At 31.4% G+C, this 24,287-nt stretch overlaps 1 protein-coding gene and 1 pseudogene across 16 annotated transcripts in view; both read left to right on the plus strand.

Moving 5' to 3' along the window:
• POT1 (protection of telomeres 1) overlaps positions 1–24,287 on the plus strand; it is a 96,604-nt gene that overhangs the window by 9,982 nt on the left and 62,335 nt on the right. For 10 of the 16 annotated variants that reach the window (XM_006910554.3, XM_025045886.1, XM_025045881.1 and 7 more), the window contains 4 exons: positions 7,149–7,262; positions 7,986–8,033; positions 9,913–10,027; positions 21,624–21,754. In XM_006910554.3, the coding sequence (XP_006910616.1) occupies positions 7,149–7,262; positions 7,986–8,033; positions 9,913–10,027; positions 21,624–21,754 (408 nt within the window). Of the gene's footprint in view, positions 1–3,372; positions 3,538–7,148; positions 7,263–7,985; positions 8,034–9,912; positions 10,028–11,781; positions 11,831–21,623; positions 21,755–24,287 lie in introns of those variants that run through there. The other 6 variants (XM_025045889.1, XM_025045891.1, XM_025045892.1 and 3 more) reach the window with 3 other exon arrangements.
• Positions 1,959–2,077, plus strand: LOC112478866 (annotated as a pseudogene).

Raw genomic sequence — 24,287 nt, forward strand, 5'->3', positions numbered from 1 at the left:
CCAGATGTTTGGCTTCTGGTCTCTGCTTTTCTTCCAGTTAATTATTGGATTTTGATTAACCATTGGATATCTCCAGAAATGAATTTAATCAAATATAAAGTGAGGGTGTTAGATTAATTGAGAATTCTGAATTTTTCTGAGAAAATCTGTCCTAGAGTCTAGAATAAAGATCCATTTTTCTGCACAGTCTATCTTGAAGTCTAGAATAAAGATCCATTTCCAGGAAACTGTCAGAACATCTACTTTTGTGTATTCTTTTACAAGAATTTTGGGACTAGATTTCTAAACTCAAGGTTTGTCTTTTTTCTAAAACTTCTGTAACGAGTTGGTAAATTAATTTTTTTCGTAATTATTAATTCGAACAAAGAAAAGGAGAATCTATATAGTGATTTTTTCCCCCTTGTGAAAAGCTATTATTAAGTCAGTGGCATATCTTAAAATCTTTAGAATTTGAGGAAATAAGATAGCCATGCAGTTCATATCCAAAAACTCCTAGAGCAGTTCATCAAGACTCTTTCTCTCAGGATAATAACTAGAGTAATTTTAGATAACAGGTTAAAAAATTTGATTGAGATATAGTTTCAGTTGATAGGGCACAGCGAAGTTCTAGAAGCAAATAATACTAAAAAAAATGTTACCTGCTTCAGGCCATTTAGGAAGGACAGTAGTCATTAGCTCTGTATTATTACTTTTGTGGATTGCTCCAGTAAAGGCATGTTGTCATTACTGCTGTTACTCTGTTATAATTCTCCTTGAAGGTCTGACTTTATTTCAGCTTAGTTAAAATAATTAATATTCATGATAACAGTTTCCAATTATTAAGAGTTCAGTGTTTAAAAACCCCTGAAATTATGCCATTTTTAAAGGAAGATACTCTTTGGAAGTGATAAGATAGAAAAGGAGAGGGAGGGGGAGAATATGAGTGAAAGAATATTAAGTGTTTTACAGGGGAAGATGCACTTAGATAACTTGCATTTTTTTCTTTGAACTAAAAAACTTTAATACTTTGTTGTGATAAGGGAAAATGAAAAACAGTTTATTGACTAATTTGTGTGTGAATACTAAGCTATAACATATTTTCTCTTGACCCCCCATTCTTCCAAAAAAACAAGTAAATGCCATGAACATCTTCCTCATGCTGCTAGGTATGCATAGGCAGGTTTTGCCCTAACCATTGAGTTGGTAATATGTAGTTTTCATGTATTATAGACTATGTGAAATACACGTGAAATGTAGTTTTATGTTCTTATTTTAGATGAACTCTTTCTATAGAGAAGGTGCAGGGATCTCCAGTGAACTCCCAGCAGTGCTTAGAACTGCAAAAAAAGTTTCTAGAATCAATTAAAGGTGTATGTAAATGTATTTTTTTGTCATTTTTGTTTTTGTAGTTTTATCTGAGGAGGTCATCTATAAGTTTTATCTTGTTCTCAGAGATATGAACCCAGAATCATCAAGAACTGCTTTTTAAAGGCAGATTCTGTCCTGGTATCGTTAATATTGAGCTACAGGAGTAAATAGCTCTGTGCCCACATTATACAAAAATAAAAATGATTTGATAATAAAAATTGGTAACTAATAAAAATTTTTTGCATTATTAGAAGATTTAATGTTCATACAAGTCAAGTACTAATATGAATATAGTATTTTAAGGTCTTAAAGAATTTTTGAAACTTATTTTTAAAAACAATACAACAGTATATCTTTGAGGGAAATACACTAGGTAGAATTGATATGAGAGAGGTGTATGTATCTTACAGTTCCTCACTACTCTTGGGTGTGTGTGTGACTGTGTGTGTGAATGTGCGTGCACATGCTCGCGCGCGCGCGCACGTGCTCGCGCGTGCGCATGCTCTAACATGCGTGCGTGTGTACATGCGTGTGTATGTTTATTATAGAAGATTCATAACGTACAGTTTTTGGCTAGCATGTTTGGAACTTTTAAAGTAGACTGATATAAAGTCTATGGCCATGCTACCTTGAACAAGCCCAATCCCGTCTGATCTCAGAAGCTAAGCAAGGTTGGGCCTGGTTAGTACTTGAATGGGAGACCACCTAGGAAGACCAGGTGCTGTAGGCGTGAAAAATAAAGATATAAGGGATTGTAAGCTGACAAGGTCCTTGCAATCTGTAAAGTCAACCAAAGTTTGCCTCTCCTAAAAAAAAAAAATACAATGGTGAGAAGACTTGAGATCACAATTTACTTTAAATTTTTCTGGATTTAAAATCCACAAATGCTCATTATTTGAGAGGTCTGAGTTGGCTATTTACTTTAGAGTTTATAGTATTAAGGTTATAGATGCACATCAAAGATAAAACTTTTTTCATAAGAGAGTGAATATTCTATTACGATTCCTACACCTTTGTTTGCCACTTGCTTGTTTCCTAAGGTTAGCTCTGTATTTGAATCTAACAAAAATCCTAAAACATTAAAAAATGGATTTTAACAAAATTGTAATTTTTGCTCTGCTGGACTAATGATACATTTTGCTGGAATACATATGTTCTAATTGAGCCTTCCTCCAGTTGAAGCATGTTTTTCAGTTTTAACTTTCATTTAAAGTAGGTTTTAACATTTAGTATGTGGGTATAAATATGAGGAAAGATTTTTCCAAAGTATTTTGAAAGTTTAAAAAATATTTTAACAAAAATTTCAGGTCTACAGCGATGCTACCATGAGCAAGCCCGATCCCGTCTGATCTTAGAAGCTAAGCAGGATCGAGCTTGGTTAGTACTTGGATGGGAGATCACCTAGAAAGACCAGGTGATATAGGCGTAAAAAATAAAAAAAATAAGGGATCGTAAGGTGACAAGGTCCTTGCAATCTGTGAGGTCAACCAAGAGTTGCCTCACCTAAAAAATACTAAAAAAAAAAAAACTGTCAAAATTATAGGCATTTATTAATACATTGGTCCCATTTCCATAAGATTTAGTTCTGAAAAAGGATGTAGAGTAATGCTTTCTTGGAAGTTGAGAGATCTGGATTCTTGACTTGATCTATAATTAGCTGTATATGACCTTCGGCTATTCATTTATCCTCTCTGGTCCCTATTTTCTTATCTACAGAAATGAAGGTGTTTGGTTACATGATCTCTAAGGTCCTTTTCAGTTTCTAAAATGCTACGATTCTATGAAGTGAAGTTTTGTAGTAGTCGTACAGCATATTTTATTTCAGATTACGTGAAGGTATTCTCTATATATTCATATTCGGATTTGGTTATTCATTTGGTTGTCTAAGCACTTGTTGAATGTCTCTGTCTTTGCTAGATGTCACAGACTACTGAATAAGAGTTATGGACCTTGCCATTATGGAACAGTGTTCAGTGGAGAAGAATGGAATTATGTAACTATTATGAAATTAATTATTTTATTCAGATGTAATATGTAACTAAGAAGATTGAGTAGCAGAATGAGGAAGATAGCAGAAAGAATGAGCACAGGGGTACTAGGAGTGTGGATCAGTAAGAAAGAACAGCATATTCAAAGACCCTGAGTGAAGATCCTGAATGCTGAAGAATTGTGAAAAGGAGGAATTCCAGAGTGAGTCACCCAGTGTGTAGCTAATGAGATGGATGGACATCAGATTATATAGTGATTTTTTAGATTTAAAGATTTTGGTTTTTATGCTTAATGTTACATATATTATTACTTCCTATTATGTCCTTGCTGTTAAATGATCCAAAAAATGCTAATACCACGAAATACATTTTTTATCTTAGAGATAAAAAACTATCTATTTTCGATCAATCACCACACTATTGGTGACATGAGATCCCTGGCTTCTCCCTGTACCCTTTCACTCTTTAACAGTGTTTTAAGATATGGTAACCTGTCTTTCTTTTTGGATTAGCAGTTTTACGTTTTCTGTGCCCTTTTTGTGCTCATTAAGTGTAGCAACTTAAGAATTTTTTATATATTGTCTATTAAAAATTAGCAAATTAGTACACTAGTCTATTGGTTTACATTTTTTGTTATTCACCGATTTGCTTTTTTATTTCCACCACTAATTGTGTTCTTCATTATGACATTATTAGCATGTGAAAACTGTATTTGTTAATGTACAGATAAATTATCTGATTTTTTGCCTTTTAATTATTGATTTTTTAAAGAATACTGATGTACATTAAAAAGACTATTAATTTCATCAGTTTTCTTTGAAATTGGTTGGTTGTGGAAATATTCATGTTAGCTAAACTAAACAGGAAATTGTTTAATGACAAGGGCTTACTCTTTTAAGACACCGTGACAGGGTAGTGTAGACACTACCATTTGCTGATAATCTGAGTATCCTGAGTTAGTTCAGATATTTCAGTTAGACTGAATGTGTTTTCACTTTTATAACATTCATGCACAAATATTGATAAAGCCTTATAACTTTCAGTAGCATAGTATTCTCAGGCTGGTTCCCTAATACTTTCTTAGTGGATTGAGATAAACACCTACTCTGATATAGCAGAATATACTCTTAGCACTGAATGTGTAGTTCACCGTCTTCTTTGAGTGGCTTCAGTATGCTCTTCTCAGAAGCTTAAAACTTAGAACAATGCATTTTTTTCCCTCCCCCCCCCAGCTTTATTGAAATATAGTTAGTTGCTTGTATTTACATTATACAATTCAATGAGTTTTTTCAATTATAGTTAGCATACAAGAACAATACATATTAAATCTCATTTTCAACTCAGTAATGAATGTTTATACAAACTAATACTGCCTATTACACATTTATCTTTCTTATTCTCTGTATATGTGCATTAATTTAAAAGCCATTATGATTTTTAAATCCATGGGAACTGAATCTTAAGAGCTATTTTTTTTTTCTCGCTTGTGTTTAGATCTGTACTTCAATTTTAGTGGTATTACTTAATTTATTCAGCAGATACTTGTTGAACACTGACTGTGAATAAAAGCCTTTGCCAGACACTTGTATGGGATATACAGATGGTGAATACATTATTCTTAGTCCCAAGGATCTTACAGTTTTAAGGGCATTAAAAACATTAAGAAGGGTTTATAAATAACACAAAAAGTGAAAATTAAAATGCTGCATTGGAGAGGTCAGAGGAAGGAAGAATTAGTTTTCTGGGAGAAACAAAAATCTAATACAAACCTCACAAAGAAGAAGCCTTTACAGCCCAGACTTTAAAAGATAGAGTTAAATTTGTGCAAAAGAGAAAAATGCTATTTATTATGAGTGGGGGCTTAGAATAAGCACATAGTTTATGTGGAAAAGCAGTAGGTATATGAGAGAATCTGATGTGTATAGCATTGAATGGAAGTATATGGAGATAAATCAGGCAGGGTCAGTTGGGATGACATCACTGAGGGCCTTCAATGCACTTTGTATATGTATATTCAAATATAAATTCATGCTTATAAATAAATACGTTATTTTCTTTTGTTAAATATTTTTGGTTTACATGTTGAATGTGTGGTAGAGAGTTATAACTTTGCTGAATTTTGTTGATGTCAAACTCGAATAGACTTTTGAAAAATTTTTCTTATGCTGATATTCAGCTTTTATTAACTTATCCCTTTATTTAAAATGTTTTCTCTATCATAATAGAAATATTCATTCTAAAAAAGTTAAGATTATACAGAAAAATAAAAAAATGTGCATCTGTACTGCTAACACTTGCACTTAGTGTATTTCTTTCCATATAATATTTATATATAAGACAATTTTAAGTAAAATAGACAATAACATGAGGTAGGGTTATTCTTTACATGTGTGCGTACTTGTCAGAAAATTTAGAACTGATAAACCTATGACTCATTTATTTTCTTGTTCGATTAAATAACTTTAAATCTTTGACTAAAATCTTAATTTTTCATTTAAATCAAAATGTATTGGTCCGAGGTAAATTGAAAGCATTGCATATGTTTTAGTTTGTAAAGGTAATTTTTCCAGGAGCAGTCTTACTGTTTATTCCCTTTTAACATTGCCTAAAACATGGTAGAAACAGAAAATATTCAGTGAAAAGGAAAATTTTCTCCCATCTAACAATGAAGCATTGCAGTTATTTAGCATTGTCAGTACAAACACAATTGTGTTGGCAGTCTCACGTGAAGAAGAAAAAAGTGCAGAAATTTGCAAAGCTAAAATATCTGGTAGGACCAGAGATTTTAGAAAGGCAATATAAGATCCTTCCATTGATTCACAGACTGTTTATAGAAGGCTTACTTTCTGCCAAACCCTGTAAATACAAAGCAAATCCCTGTCTTCAGGGTGCTCATAGCTTACTTAATGGATTTAAATAGAAAATCCTGAGGATTGACACCAGACCCTTGTATGCGCAAAGCAAAAATGAGTAATGCAGAAGATTTCCACTTGGTAGAGATTAAGATTAGTGGAGGAAGCTGCCTAAAGCCCAGGAATGTCTATGTATTTTAAGATTTTGGTGGTAAAATTAGAGGAGTAAGATTATATAATTCAGGAGTAAGAATATATATTACATATATATTGTATTATATAATGTCGTATGTTATATATACATAATGCAGCAAGGTAATACTTCTTGAGTGTGTATGCTCCAGTATTTGAAAAATAAGGGAGATTTAATTAAAGAATGAGAGAGGCAGGAATAAATGGAGAATGGCTTTTTATTGCTATTATAAACCTAAGTAGAAAGAAAAATCTTTATTCTTATTCTATACATAGAAATTTCTTATTAATATCTCATACCCTTTATAGGCATATGTATTAGCTTTGTAACAATGTGGAGTTTTTGTACTGACATGTCTCAATGTAGTCTCTCAAATCTGAGATTGTTTCATTTGAATGCTATTTTCAATACTGTTGGATCATCTGTTTTCTCTTCGTTGTGTTTATTTGTGTAAACTTACTGACATAAATTGAGATAAACATTTTTTTTTTGAAGTTCCACTAAATAAAATTTTCTAAGTGATTTAGTTAGTGTTTTCCTGGTCCATGCAGTGGGGCATTATACTACCTATTTTGGGTGTAATATTGATACTCTCTTAAAGGAGGTGGTAGGCTCCATCATATATTTAGAAAGCATTAAACATGTTCAGGCTAACCAGTTTTCCATTTTATAGGAATGATTTCCATTTTTAAATAATAAAAATAAGGATTAAATGGTATTCAGAATTATAGATACTTTGATAATTAAAACCATTTTTTTTCTATGCAGGACACCATTGCAGTGGCTGGATTTATTGTTTTGTCATCATCGTCATCTGCAAACAGAGATGGTGAACATTGCTTATTTTTGAAAGCATTTGAGGACTTCAAATCAACTGTTTATGTAAGCATGTATCTTTTAGTTTCTTCATATTATGGTTTTAATGACCTAGGTGATGGAATTGAGGTAGTATTTCTGTAAATCTGCAGATAAACTATTTAGTCTGACTGAATTATTTTAGTATTTTAAGTTTAAAAAATAGAAATTCTTTTCTTGGCTTTGTGTTTAGCATGACTCCAGGTAGAAAAGAGTTATTTATTGATGAAAATTTAAAACTTCACAGACACTCTAGACCTGATGTTATTCTTTGCACTTACACCATCAGCCCCTTTTGATAGTCTACTTGATTTCACTTTAAATTGATCAAGGGACTTTTGATCAATTTAAATTGCTCATCCTGCCTCTCTTCACCTCCTCTATCCTCCTTCCCCACCTCCTACTCTCAACACACACATTTGGAGATAACCTGTTTGGTGAAGGCTAGTAGGAAGAGATGTAGAGTTGTGTCAAGCCATGTGCTTGCAAGCCAACATCTGGCTTTTTCTAGCATGCACAAGGGTGTTATATAGGCTAGGGGTGGTCCTGTGATATTAAAATTAGTGTATTAGGCTGAAGCTTAGCTTAGACAACTTTACACATGTCACTCTTAACTTGTAAGCTATAACTTTATGCCATTCTGGTGAGTTTGAATATTATATAGTTAAGTGTGTAGTTTTACTACAATTAAAGATCTGTAATCACATTGGAAGTCATTTGTAAACAAATAAGCCCTTCTTTTTTTTTCAGGTTTATGTTAAATCCGTAATAGATTTTTCTACAGAATCAATGTCTTTGGTAAGATATTTAGTTTAATGTAGAATATGAATATACATCTCCACACATAGCTACACACATACACATTACATATATATTTGATCTACTTTATAGTCTGATTTAAAAATAGTATCAAATACAGTGGGGAAAACAATCTACACTTTGTTGATATCTGGTGTTACATTTGAGCTACATTTACCAAGTAATTAATATCTGGTTGTTCTGTTGTCTAGAATATCTGCCGTTATTTTGCATAAACTACATCCATAAAACTAAATTGGAAAAAATGTTTTATTGTGTGAAGGCACTGGAATTTTTACTACTTTTAAACCTTAGCGAAATGTATTTCTTTTGTTTTTAATCAACTTCCATTTAAACAGATTATTATGTACTGAATTATATAATTTTAAGTAAAGAAGTTTATTACACTTATACATTTTGCTTTTTTATCTTTTTAGTATTTTATAAAATTTTAGCAATAGGAAGGTTCCTATTTTTATAGGTGAGCTACTTGTAGCTGAGTAAAACTAGAAAGAAGCTAATATAGAGTTTATGTTCTTAAACCTTTAGTTTCTAATGAACAGACAAAGTCCAGGGACTTGTTTCTAGTTGACAATGACTATGAGATATGGATTTTAAATTCTGAATAATACTGTAATAGTACAATTTGAGTTTGTGATTTAGGGAAATTATATTCAATAAAAGGATTGATGCACTTTTTATATAAGTGTGAATTAGGCTTCAGTATTAGTATTTCTCAAAATTATTATAAATAGGTTAGCTTCAAATATTTAATACATCCATAAACTCATAAATAAGGCAGAAGTAAATGAAAGAGCCTCTGAACTTGGCAAAAATGGTCTTTCAGAAAGCCCAGCTATTCTAAACTATTGGATTATAACTTAGCTGCTGTGCACACATATACTGGCTTATTTACATGGAAAGCCAAATTATAGTTAAGAAGTTGTTCGTTGGTCATGAATTAGCAAGTACATTACTTGGATGACCATAATGGTTATGGTCATTGATCTATGCTGGCCTTCCTCATTCATCTCTATATTACGGAGATACTTCTTAAGATAATATATTGGATCCAGTTATTTTGTCATCTGAGTGCATATCTTCTCTTTTCTGTCCCATATGGTGACTATTCTTCTTTCGTCATTGATGAGCTACAACATTTTTTTATATCAAGATTTGAAGAGATTTCTAAGCCTTGCCCTTCTTGTATTTGACTTGAGGGATCAACTTCTTTGAAAGAGCCAATTAATTTATTTTGATTTCATTTAAAAAATTTTAACACAGTATTATAGGTAACCTTATTTCTAATTGGGGGTGGGATGGGTAGGTGATGGGGCAAGATGTCTGAACTCTTATGGATTGACTAATATATAGATATATCCTTATAAATCACTTTCCCTTTTCTTTCCAAACAATGTACAGTTATTTCAGAAATTTTTTCTTTTGTTACCATTTTTAATGTCTTTAAACCATTTATATTTAAAACCTGACTTTATTTCGGTCTAAGTAAAATCTTATAGCAGTATAGAAAAAAAATATATATATATGTAGAGAGAGAGAGAGCTTTACAAGTTTTGAAGTGATATTAGTTAAGGTTTAAAACCAAAACCAAAATCTCTTAAGCTGCATTTCTTAGAATTGTGTACAAATCACACCATTTATAATCAAAGTCATTTCTAAGAAAAACTAGTATTAGTAGTTTATATAGTAACTTTTTAAGCTGTGCATTTCCCTTTTTCAGGCCACAGCCTCTCTTTAGACACTTAAAAGGAAAAAAAATGCAGTTAAATGGCTCTTACAATTTACGAATTTGATCATAACATGAGTCTAAAATATAAATGCTTAATATTGATATATTCATTGTCTTCTCTCCCTTTAGGTTCCAGCGACACGTTATGTATATACACCTTTGAATGAACTTAAGGGTGGTATGATTGTCAATGTCTATGGTGTTGTGAAGTTCTTTAAGCCTCCATATCTAAGCAAAGGAACTGGTAGGTATTAAAATTGGTCGAGATTTTAATGGACTGGAACTACTTTATTGATTGCAGGAACACGGCTTCTTCAGTACCCTGTCTTAGAAGCTTAATTCTGATTTATAATTGCCAAACAACACTCATACATATTTTGGCTACTTTTATTTATGAAGTTAGTATGGACTATAGATTCTAAAGAGTAAATGAAGAAAAGGATGCTGAACAGCAATATGACAGCATATGAAAGTATAAAATAGGCTAGAAAACTTAATGTAGACAAAGAATACTTTAATACTGTGTCAGTGATATGTAAATCACTTTTAATTCTGGTATAGAGGTTAGACATAAGAATACAAAATAAATTATATATAAACAAATTAATGGATATACATTACTTCCAAGTTACAGATTTTCATCTTAGAAAAGGATGCTAGTATGTAGGACTCTAGGCTCTGCATTTTCAAGATCTATTTTGGTATACTGCTCCCACCCCACTCCACTTTACACGTCATTATTTAAGAAAATCAAAATATATTCTCTTCTTTATTTTTTAGTTTGGTTGTCTATCTTTTTTTTCAGTGATCTCTGGATACTTCTTATATATTAATGTATTAGTCTCTTGTCATATATGTTACAGATGCTTATCCCAGCTTTTTAATTTTAGGGCTGGTAGTTTTAAAATACAAATGGTTAAAATACTTTTGAAGTCATAATTTTTTTGTTGTTTGTTTTTTGTTTGGGAAGCTTACTCATTACAAGATCTGAAAAAATAATAGCCTATATTTCCTTAAAATTTTTACATATTCTAAAACATATTGCATATACTGCCTGAAATTTTGTTTTGTATGTACTGTACAGTGATCATACTTTTTGTTGGTAACTGATTTGTTTCAAAATAATTTGTTAAATTATGTCATGTCTAAATCTTATGTAATATATATACATGTATATATAGCTGTATATAGCAATCTTTGGGGCAACACCTAACAGAGAGCCTCAAATGAATTTTCTTCTCCTGATATGCGACCTCTGATAGCTCTCAGTTAAAAGGACTATTCAGATGTTGCCCAATTTTTAATCATTAGGTAGAGTATTTGCTACAATCTCGATGAATTTTGGGGAGATGTTTGGATTGGTAGGATTCTTCATCTCAGTTATGATTTTCTGCATAATACAGTCTGATTGTTAATCTCAGTTTTTTGGTTTTGTAATAATTTTAGTGTTTTTTTTAACTTTTCAAAGAAAGCAGTATTCTTATATTCTCTCATTATTATTCTTTTTTCTTAAGTTTATTGGGGTAACATTGGTTAATACAATTATATAATTTTCAGGTATACATTATCATTTGACATTTGTATATTCTATTGTGTGTTTCCACCCAAAGTCAATTTTTCTTCAGCAACCATATATTTGATCCCCTTTACCCACTTCACCCTCCCCTACTCCCCTATATTTGACCCCCTTTACGCCGTCTCCCTCTCCCCTCCTTCCCCACCCCCTACCCTCTGGTAACCACCAGTCCATTGTCCATGTCCATGAGTCTCTGTTTGTTTGTCCTGTTCCTTTGTTGCTTTTAGGTTTATATCCCACATATAAGTGATAACGTGATTTTCAACTTTTTCTGTCTGACTTATTTTGCTGAACAGGATTATCTTGAGGTCCATTCATGTTGTCACAAATGGCAGTATTTCATCTCTTCTTATGGCTGAGTAATATTCCATTTTATATATGGCCACTGCTTCTTTAGCCAATCATCTATCGTGACACACTTCAGTTGCTTCCATGTCCTGACCACCGTGCATAATGCTGCTATGAATATTGGTATGCAAATATCCTTTCAGATATGGGTTTTCAAGTCTTTGGGGTAAATACCCAGCAGAGGGATTGCTGGATCATATGGTAGATCAATTCTTAGTTTTTTGAGGAACCTCCATACTGTTTTCCATAGCGGCTGTACCAATTTGCAGTCTCACCAGCAGTGTATAAGGGTTCCTTTTTCTCTGCATCCTCTCCAACATTTATTATTAAATGTCTTGTTGATTATAGCTATTCTAACAGGCATGAGATGGTATCTCATTGTGGTTTTGATTTGCATTTCCCTAATAGCTAGCAACGTTGAGCATCTTTTCATGTTCGTAGGCCATTTGTATGTCCTCTAAGGATAAGTGTCTATTCAGGTCCTCTGCCCATTTTTTGATTGGATCATTTGTTTCTTTGTTGTTATTGAGTCATATGAGTTCTTTGTATATTTTGGATATTAGGTCTTTATCGGAGGCGTTGCTTGCAAATATATTTTCCCATTGAGATGGTTGTCTCTTTGCCTTGTTGATGGTTTCTTATGCTGAGCAGAAGCTTTTTAGATTGATGTAGTCTCATTCATTTATTTTAGCTTTTTCTGCATCTATTGATATGATCATATGATTCTTATTTTTTAATTTCTTTATGTGGTTGTGTATCACATTAATCGATTTGCTTATATTGAACCATCCCTGTGCCTCTGGGATGAAGCGCACTTGATCATGGTGTATAATCTTGTTAATATGTTGCCATATTCGGTTTGCTAGTATCTTATTTAGGATTTTGCATCTGTGTTCATGAGAGATATTGGTCTGTAGTTTTCTTTTTTCATGTTATCTTTACCAGGTTTTGGTATGAGGGTAATACTGGCCTCATAAAATGAGTTGAGAAGTATTGCTTCCTCTTCGATTTTTTGGAAGAGTTTGAGGAGAATGGGTATTAAATCTTCTTTGAATGTTTGGTAGAATTTATTGGTGAAGCCATCTTGTCTTGGACTTTTACTTTTTGGTAGATTTTTGATGATTGTTTCAATTTCCATACTGCTGATCGGTCTATTTCGATTTTCCAGTTCTTCTTGATTCAGTCTAGGAAAGTTGTATTTTTCTAAGTACCGGTCCATTTCTTCTAGTTACTAAATTTGGTATTACATACTTTTTCATAGTATTCTTGTATGTTCCTTTGTATTTCTTTGATGTCAGTCGTAATTTCCCCTCTTTCATCCCTGATTTTGTTTATTTGTGCCCTTTCTCGTTTTTCTTTAGTGAGTCTAACCAGGGGCTTGTCAATTTTATTAACCTTTCAAAGAACCAGTTCTTTGTTGCATTTATTTTTTCTATTGAGTTTTGTTTTGTTTTGTTTTCAATTTCATTTATTTCTGCTCTAATTTCGATTATGTCTTTCCTTCTGCTGACTTTAGGCCTCATTTGTTCTTTCTTTTTAGTTCTTTACGATGAAGCGTTAGGTTGTTTATTTGACCTTTTTTCTTTAGTAGCATGTTGTTTAATCTCCATGTATTTGTGGTTCTTTCAGTTTTCTTTTTATAGTTGATCTCTAGTTTCAAAGCACTATGATCAGAGAATATGATTGGTATGATTTCAACTCTTTTATTTGTTGAGGCTGTCACTGTGTCCCAGTATGTGGTCAATTCTTGAGGTTCCATGTGCACTAGAGAAGAATCTATAAGTAGCTGTTTTGGGATGGAAAGCTCTGTATGTGGTAATTATATCCAATTGGTCTAATGTGTCATTTAAGGATGTTATTTCCTTATTGATTTTCTGTTTGTATAATCTGTCCATTTCCGACAGTGGGGTATGTAGCTGTGTCATGAGAGTCCACCCTATACATTGCCAGTTTTTTAGAGAGAAGGAGAGAGAGGCTATATTCAGAAGATAACCTATTTCTGTCTTTCCTACAGGTTATACATTTAGAAAGACCAATTTCTAGATTTTTTTTAACGTCTTGCTTTTTGCCCTCTGCAATAGTCCTAGTGAAATAGTTGCCTCTGCATAGTTTGCTGACCTCTGATCTCGTACATGATTATGGTTTTCATCAAATTTTTAGAAGGATTTGGCCAGAAGAGTACATCTGTTTATATTTGCTCCCTCCAAATTTACAAATAAAATGACAGTTTAAAAAAGGTATAATTTTAATGTCAAATAGAATGGAAAAGATGATAGTTAACAATAGATTTCAACAAAACTTAAGTGCTGACATTTGGATAGTTGATGTTAACTGTTTAACCAAGAAGAGTGAATTTTATTTTTATGAGTGGGGAAGGCGTAAACAAGCAACACTATACCAAAAAGTCTCCATTCTGTTTGCAGTCAGTCAGTCCTATTCCCATTCCCAGTTCTAGGCAACCACTGGTTTGCTTTCTGTCTATACTTTTCTGAATACTTTACATAGAAGACTCAGAACATGTGGTATTTGCTTCTGGCTTCTTTCACTTAGCATAATGATTTTGAGATTCACCCATGTTGTAGCAGGTATCAGTAGTTCTTTTTATTACTGAATATCAGTATACTTTTATTAGTATTTAAAAATATTATTTGTTCTCCTTTATTTTAAATACAAACTCTGTAAAGATAGAAACCATTGCTGGTCTTTGTAATTCCAGAATAACATGCATGACTCATGAGATACCTATCTATGTACCTACTTACATATTTAATTTATTTAATCTGTCTCTGTCTCTTATATGTGTATATATATAAAACATTTCATAGCATATATTAGTATCTATATGTCTATCATAATATTTATACTTTCCTCTCTTTCCTGTGATCCTTTGAAATATAATAAAAACATGAGGGGAAATTATGTAACTTCAAACCAGCATAATAAAGATATTGTGGTTATATGTGTATTATATAATAAATTTCCTTTTAAAGTAGATAACATTGTAGCATATATGGGCTTGATTCAGTGATTTGTCTTCATAGCTTTTACTTGAATGTTTCAGTAATTAACTTTTATAGAAATGAAAAACTTTAGCTGGAATACTGATTGGTTTAAAAACAGTGCTTAGTAAATAAAAGAGGTGAAGCAACTTTCATGAAGGTATTTTTTGTGGATTGTATAATTTATGCATGGATTCCTCTTTGATTAAATACCTTGCTTAGATGAACTACCAGCTTTTTCTTATAATAAAACTCCAAGGCAATTTACTCTTAATCATACTGAGGAAATTAGGTGAATTGCTCAAGATTACAGAATATAGGGCTTAATTTATCATTTGTTATTGTATATCGTTACGTGAAGTATTACTTAAGTGTTAAGTAGTTAAATACTTTGTCATCAGTTTAAATCTGAAGTCTTACTAAAAGATTAAAGTCAATACTTTATCAATGGTTTAAATATATATTTTTATAGATTATATACTCTGTAGGTAAAGTAAGACTGCTGTCTTATTAAAAATCTTTCTTAACTTCCCCTACCTTCCCTGCTGATGTTAGCTATCAAGAAAGTACACTATTAACTTACCTTTTAGATTTGCAACTTTGTTATTAAAATAAGTTGTGAATTGTCTCTTCACAAGTTTATTTTATCTTTGGGAATAAGTAAAAAATGAATCATGGGGAAATATTTTTATTATTTTATCATTATTGAAGGATTATGTATGTGTGCATATGTATGTATGTGTATATGTATTTGGTAGAAGACTTCACTTCTTGGAGCAATTAACTCAAACTTATTTTCAGTATTATTTAAATGGGTAGCTTGTTCTTCAGTCGTGTTCTGGACCTAATGCTATTCGAAGGAACTTGAAAGCTATTTAATATTTCATTTAGATTGTTACTTGTCTTTATTGTTTTTGAGAGCAAATTATTGGACAGATTTTTTTAAAGCCACGTTTCTTAAATCTGAATTTTTGTTTCCTTTTATACATACATATTTAAATACAAAAACAAAGTATATAAAATGATATTTTATTTTGAAACTCCTCAGTATTTTATAAAAAACTTAAGGAGATTCTAAGAACATCATTATATTTAGTTATGTCATTCTAGAGAGCTTGCTTTGCAGCAAGTAGATAGTATTATGAAGAATATTGCTATTGTAAGTTTATTTGGTCCTGCAGCGCAGTAATTGAATAGAATTGCTTGTGTGTGCACGCGCTCATACCTGCAAAGAAAATACTTGTAAAGGTAGATTTAATATACTAACAAACTTCAAATGAGATATTTTTAAATTTTATTTTTACAGTTCAATGTTAAGGAAGTAATCCTTTGATAATTCTGTAATTAACTGTATACACATCTGTGCAAGTGTATATGTTTACATATTTGTATTTTTTTCCACAACTAGAAATATCCATAGATAATGTAGTAGCATTAGAAGTTCCTTGGTAAGAGTGATGACATGATGGAATTGTTTATAATTTGGCATGGAGAGAGAAAAAACTGAAGGTAGGAAAAATAATTCCAGATTATAAAAGTAGTCCAAAATTAGTGCTGTAGAAATGGAGAAATACAACAGTGTTGAGAAATAATATACAGAGGAATTTTATAATTTTTCAGTTTATCTTTTCATTGTGCAGTATTTCGTTTTGAGTGCAATTTATGTTCTCCTATCCTTAGTCACCCTTCCAGGTATTTATAGTATACATTGCTTTAATTAGTTGAATAAGGCAAAATAGTTTAATTCATTGTCCTAAGCTTTGTAGTCAATATTTTTGAAGTACTTTTTGGAAGTTTTACATAACACAAAATTACAATGGATATGTTTATATTAATGTTACCATTTGAATTTAAAGTATGAGTTATTCATTGGCAAAATTATTTTAAAACAATAGAAATTCTACTGAAATTCTACTTAAATGACTCAAAAGGAGATTGTCTTTCAACTTTCTTCAAAAACTTTTTAACTTTCTGAGAGTTATATCATAATCCCAGCTCCCCCATTGCCCTTTACCTGAATGAAAACATAAATAAGAAATTATTTTGGGTTAAAAAAAAAAAAAGAAAAAGATAAAAACAAACAAAAAAACGTTGGAGTTTGGAATAGAAAAACCAGTTAAAATTAATTTGTGCGTTAGAATATTTCTTATAATTGTTTTATGCTTTAATTACTTGCCTTTAGGAATTTGAAATATTTTGCTTTATTTGGAAAACTGTGTAAAAACTTCATAGGATTGTGGATATACTTGGATGTTATCCAATTGAAAGATGGTATTTGATTTTTTTAGTGTAGAATGACAAACCAAATATATATTCTCTGCTTTGCAGAAGCATCATGATAAAAAGTCTTCTATTTTAGGCCAAATATTTGAAAGACCTGTCATCATTTGTATGTGTTATGTAAATTAGGCTTAAGCAAAAGATTATTGGGAGCATGTGCCAGCAATAGAATAAGAACTTAAACATTCAAATGAGGGGTGGCTTAGCACATCTGCTTTACATGCAGTAGGTCCTGCATTCGCACCCCAGGTGGGGCCACAGACCATGCCTAGTTGCGCCAGGCCCTGAGAGTACGCCCCGAGCGTGTGGGAAGAGACACCCTGCCTTCAGAGAGCCAGTTCTTAAAAAAGGAGATGGCAACATCCGTAGGTCAGGGGTGGAAGTTGGGGAGGAGAGGGAATTAAACAGGGGGAAAAAAATTCCTTAAAAAAAAAAAATGCAAACAAATTTCTGTCAACATTAGAAATAGTTTTGATAATTTAATAATAAACAGAATGTGTACACATCCGATCTCTATCACTACCTGAACAGCTGTCCGTCAATCTTTAGTATACTCATCAGGCTTCTGATAACTCCTTTCAGTTTTCCGTATGTATGATAGTTATAAAAGGCTGGTGCCATCACGTACAATTACCTTCTATAACTAAAAGTAAGATTCATATAGAGTTATAGTTAGAACACTCCAAATTAAAAAAAGAACCAAGATCAAATTTTATCCTTATCCTTCATAATATTATTCTTCATTATACTATAAAACTATTTTCTTGCTCTTTTTGTGATGTTTATTAAACCTTTTAAATTCTGATATGATTAATTCAGAATTTTTTGAGAATTTAACAGGTCAAAAGATAATATAAAGCTGTTACATAACTACTGTTAATACTATTATTTAATTAAAAAATAGAAAGCCCAATTTTTTCTCAGCATTTTATTATAAAAATATTAAAATATAGAGAATATTTGAAGGAATTATACAATGAATACCCATATAACAACCATCATTAGTTGATCCATTAATTTATTTTTTTGATTCACTTAAGAGTAAGTTGAAGATAATCAGTACATATCTTCCCTAAATATTTCAGCATGTATGTATCAATAACTATCAATAGAGTTCAATATTTACTTATAGCTTCTTAAGGAAATTATTGCATGGAATGAAATATATGGGCACTTTGTGTTGGTTCACTTAAATGCACAACATTTGCTAAAAGTTTAGGAATATCTTTTTTTTATCTATAATGATACATAATTAAATACCAGAATATTTTTGGATTGTCTTTAAAAAAATGAGAAGCATTGATTATTATTTTATTGCCTAAGAATACCAATTCGTATAGTAAATTATGAATACAAGTCTATAAACTTTATTATAAAAATGGAAACTATATTAGTCTTTTCTAATTGCCTTTGGGCTTTTGCTATAAAGGTTACCAGTTACTTGCATTATTTAAGATGGATTATAATTTACCTAGATTTTCTCACCCAGTTGCTTCAAAGTTTATTTGGGTACTTGGTTTTATAGTTTATGTAAATTGAGAAAGATCATTCAAGATGGCGTTTGCTCCCGTTCATTTTCTGGGCAAATAAGGATGCCATCCCTCTTCTTATCACCTGCAGGAGGGGTGAGAGAAGTCAAGTTAGCAGTTGGTTTGACTTCAGGAGTTATTAAAATGGGAATTTATTCTTGATTTTTTTTTTTTTTTTTGGTACTCGGAGATAAAAAGGCAAAAAGGAAACAAAAGTTTTGAACAGTAGATTGTCAAAAGATAGAGAAGGTAATGAAGACGAAAGAACTACTGAAGAGAATGTCCCAAGACAACAATGAACTCTAGTGTTGTTGAATAGCTGAGGCTTTAAGCTGTTCAACTTTTTAGTAATGCTTCTTTTAAAATTGCTTTCAGATCTCATCTGCATAAGCTTTTAACAAAACATTTTTAATGGGAGAAACACCAGTTCAGTGAAACTTTCTGTGAAAAAGTGGGAAATTCTGCATACTGTATTGGGTCTTGAGAATCACAAGGGGTACATATATACACATTGTCACCTCTGAAAAGTTTTAATAAAGGAACCTGATTAACTTTATTAAGATGTTTTTACTTGAAATTGCTTGAACATGAAACCCTTTTTAATGTATTTTGATTCTTATTTGCTGAAACTTATTCTGTGGAATCAGATTTAAGGATTGTGGATCTATTAAGGTTGATAGGACTTTACTTTCAAGCAATTCATTATCCATATTTGTGTTTTTTTATACTCATTTGTTTGTTATTACGAACTGGGAAGAGAGGAGAGCCACTTTTTCTTGTTTGTAATTTCATTGTGTTGGAATTACAAGATACCTTATCTCTGTAGTGTTCTATGTAAGTTGTAGTACTTTATGAATTTTTACTTTCATGAAGTATAATATTGTTGATATCCTTTATCAGTGCTTCTCAAGCTTTTTATACTCATAAAGATTATGCAAACCCCAAACTTTGAGCAATGCAGTGCAATAACGATGATTCATTGTACTCTTGGCATCATTCTTCTAGGCGATTCCCTCCTTTTCCCATTTTAAAAATTAATTTCATCTCTTTTTTTAGCATAGATAGGAATAATGATGAAATAATTACTAGGACAATGAAATGCATAGTATTTTATAACATAGGAAAACAGATGACTAAAATCCCACAATGTGTCTTAGAGTTATAAAAGGGTACAATAGACCCATATTACAATGGCAAGCAAGAATGTGTTTTCTTTTAAAAAAGTAAAATTCATCTTTGGAAGACTGCTAAGAAAGAAAAAAATGTCGCGAAATAATTCCTTACAAATAGAACTACTGAAAATCAGGAAACAAAAACTAAAATTGGGTCCAATAGATCCTGCTAGTATATCAAGATTATGAACATGTAATATCTTTTTACTGTTTTTAAAGATGCTTATTAAGGTTTAATTTTTGTTTTTAAGTTTTTATATGTTCTCTAAATTGTTTTCCCATCATCAAGAATCAGCTTTCTCTTTTTCCTTCTTCCCTCCTTACCTTCCTTCCTTTTCTCTCTCCTATCCCTTTTCCCTTTCCCTCACTCTTGCTCTCTTCTAATCACCTCTTTGTTACCTTCCCACACCCAGTGTCCATCCTTCTGCCCTTCAGCCCTTCCCTTCCCTCCCTCCCCTCTCCTCCGCCTCTCTCCTTCCCTTCCTTCCATTTTTGTTCTCTGTCTGGCAGTTCTTGTCTTTACATTTAAAAATGTAGGTGTGGTTTATTTTTGGTTGTAGACATTTGTCTTTTTTGCTTTATCTATAAGTTTATTTTTTCCAACTTGATTTCTTTCTTGAATGGGAATTCTGATAGAGAATTAGTACTTGCATAGGCCCTGTTCATTGAAAGTATCAGTCTAGGGTAGGTGGGAAGAGAGCTATCAGGCTTTAGGCCCCGTAATGTGCTAATGAGGGAGGGATTTATTCTGTTGCTAACATTAAGAGATTTATTCTGTTGCTAAAATTAAGAGATTTACCATTTTCAGTTAATCAGTAAAACTTTATTGGAAAACAGCCTATGCTTCAGGAGGTGATGGAGTTAAAGACTAAGATACATGAAATTATTTTCACAGGGAGTATAGGTCAGGATGGATGGACATTGAAACACTTGTTCTATGTGTAAACTTTTAAACCTTGATTTTGGCTCTAATTTTAACTCCTGCCCTTAATCCCTGTGGCTCCCATCTTTGATGTAGCCATTTAATAGTATCTTCTGGTTTGCAGTCTCCACTGTTCATTTTTATCCCTCAACCATTTACTTTCTTCCCATCTTCCTGAAATATGTTGGTATCTTCTCCCCTTCTCCTTTACTCTTTCATCTTCTTTCTCTCCTCTCCTTTCAGTATTCTGGATTTATTCGTTTCTATATCTATATCGTAATCACTGTGGTACTGGGAAGGACAGGAAGTCAACACATTTTTTCAGCATGGAATTTTCTGAAACATGTATATTAAAAGGCAACATCTATTACAGTTTTTACTACCACCAGTATCTGAAGTTTTTGTTTTCATGACAACTCGACTATCATTAAATTTGTTTCCTGATTAAGTGCTATAAAATACTTCTTTTATTCTAGTGTGTAATCTTTTATAGGTAACTAGCAAATCATCATTTCCCCTTTCGTATTGGTTATTCTATAGTTTTCTATGAATTGTTCATTCGAATCACATGAATTACTATGAAATCCTAGGTTTCATAACCCATTTTCATAGGATCTTTATGCAATTATTGACTCATCATCACATTTGTTGCAAATATCTTTAAATCCTTATTTTTCACTCTAAATTTATTTTACCAACTGTATTTTTAATATGTTTGATTTATGATTTTTAAACTTTGAAGTAATAAAAAATTATTACCACTCTAGATAATTTATATTAAGTAGGATTTTAATTTTTGTTTTACTAAAATTAGTTTTATGGAACATTTTGACAAAATAATTTGGTAGCACATCTTGAGAACCAAGAAAATGTCTCTATGTTTCGATCCTATTTTTAGAAGACTTAATTAAAGGGAAGAATAAAGTCTGTTAGGTGCTTTGAACTCAGCATATTCTTGTTTTGTCAAATCCTTTGAAATACTAAAAGTCAGGAAAATATTTTTATGTTTTCCAGATTATTGTTCAGTTGTAACAATTGTGGACCAGACAAATGCAAAGTTAACCTGCCTGCTCTTTAGTGGAAATTATGAAGCCCTTCCAATGATTTATAAAAATGGAGATATTGTTCGCTTTCACAGGCTGAAGGTATAATTCATACTGTCTAGAACTTTTTATTTTTTTTGAAGAGAACTCCGTATTGTTCACTAAAACTAGTTAGCACTAATTATGTGGTTGCTTTGTTATAACATGACATCAAGCATTTGAAGAGATAAGAAGAAATGTAAATAGTATCACACTTCAAATAATGTATGTTAAGAAACCTCTTCATGTGAACAAACTACCTGCCCTCATTCCACAGAAATGTATTTGTTGTTGTGATTCAGACTAGTTGTGCTCTGTCTTCTTGCTTCTAAATATAGATGGATGTTTTAAAAGTTTTCCATGTAGAGCTTGGATAATGAACATTTGTTTTAAAAACAAGCTTTAGGTCAAAAACTACAAAAGTGTACAAAAATTGGGAAATTATATTATTCTTTCTGTTGTATTAGTTCAGGTACAATGAAAGCATTGAGATATTAAGTATCAAATCAAAATAAGTTGATCTTCATTTATGAGAAATGTGTTAAAACATGAAAAGAGGTACTTTTAAGTACTTTTAAAATTATGCTAGCAGTTAAATGTAAGAAAACCTTTGATATAAAAATAAAGCTATTAGTATGTGATTTTTTTAAAAAAAAAATCAACTTTTCAATACTTTAATATTTTTAGTCCTTTAGGTTTTAAACGTTTCAGTCCCTTCATCTTTTCTTCTTATGACATGGGTTTCCATGCAACTCCTTCCTTATCTTGGTTGTCTTTTTCTTCTGATGCTTCAACTTATCTGTGTCCCTCATGGTCGACACAGTGCTCTTAATGAGCACAATATCCCAGGTGTGTTCTCTTCTTAGCTACGGTGGGAATTACCTCTCTTGATCTATCAGTGCCTTTTCCCTGAGAATAGATGAATAGTAGAAAATACTTTCATGAAGATAAAAGTAGAAATACCATTGTAGCACTGTTATGAACTTATTTAAACTTAGCAGAAGAGCTTATTTCTCACAAAGTGTTATGTCTTATAATATTTGTGTTTGTACAATGCACCCTCCCCTCCTAATGTTTTTAGTTATTATTCTTCCTATTGTTTAACTGAAGTGGAATATACATCTCTCCATTCATAGTATAAAAATACTCATATCGCTAGCACTCTAGCAACTTCCTCCATCCCCAGGAGTAAATAGTCTTATAACTTCTAACATCATCTGTATTTGTTCTACATATAAAGAGAATAGACTATAGTTTTTGTTTTTCCTTTTTTTAAAAATTTCTGGCTTACACTTATGTGATTCAACCATATTACTGCATATCGTTTTACTTTGATCATTTTGTTTGCTCAACAGTATTCCATTGTGCAAATATATCAGCATTTATGTATTTTCTGTTGGAAATTTAGGTAGTTTTCAGTTTGAGGATATTATGCTGCTATAAATAGTCTAGCGCATATCTTTTAGTGACTATATATTATAATTATATATACATTTGTGTGTATGATTTACATATAATCATACCTTTATATGTAATTATGTATTATATGTGTAATTATATATATTTACATATTACATATTGTATAGTATATAGTATATAATCAATAATGCATATATTTTATGTATAAATGCATTTCAGATTATATCTAGCAGTCCAATCCGAGGTTCTGGGATATACTTTTGTTTGCCTTTAGTTTTTCTAAGTGTTTTTTTTTCACCAGTTTGCATTCCCATTAGTTCCACATTTTCACCAACTTTCACCAACTTGCTATTTTTCATTTTTTTATTTTAACTATTCAGTTGAATGTATATTAGTATCTCATGGTTTTAACTTGAATTTCCCTGAAATTTATGAAATTGAGAACCCATTAAAATTCAAATTTCTTTTGAAGTATAAAGTATCAGTCTGAGTCTTTTGCTCATTTTTTGTAGGATTTTATCTTCCTTTATTAATGACTTGTGTAAGTTCTTTATATATTTAGGCTACATATTTTTTGTCAAGTATATGGATAGTAACTATCTTTCCGAGTCTATGAATTGCTTCTTTACTCTCTTAATAATGTCTTTTGATGAGCAAATCTTCTTAATTTTAATATAGTCTACTTTATTAACTTTTGTTTTATGGTCACTACTTTTTATGTCCCGATTAAGAACTCTTTGTCTACCCTACCTTATTAAGATGGTTCCTAAGTTTTCCTTCAAGTCATATATTATTTTTCTGTTTTATAGTTAGATCTGTAATTTTCTTTTCCTATAATTTCATTGTTAATTATGGCTATACTGCCTCTTGAAAATAGGAAGCATGCCCTCTTTTTCGATTCTAAAAGAATTTGTGCTAGATTACTGTTTTTTTTCTTCCTTAAATGTTTGGAAGAATGCACTGATGATACTGAGTGGTGATTTCTTTATTGATAGGTTTTTATTAACCAGTTACTCAAATGCTTTGATAAACTTAATTTTTAGAAAAGTCTGCCTTTTTTACCCAGATTGTCAAATTTATTGATATAAAGTTGATCATAATGTCATTTATATTTTAGATGTTTGTAACGATAAATACTGTTTTGTAGTCTTGATGTAATAATTTATTTCTTTTGGTT

This window comes from Pteropus alecto, unplaced genomic scaffold (genome assembly GCF_000325575.1).
Source record: "Pteropus alecto unplaced genomic scaffold, ASM32557v1 scaffold22, whole genome shotgun sequence".
NCBI classification, from domain to species: domain Eukaryota; kingdom Metazoa; phylum Chordata; class Mammalia; order Chiroptera; family Pteropodidae; genus Pteropus; species Pteropus alecto.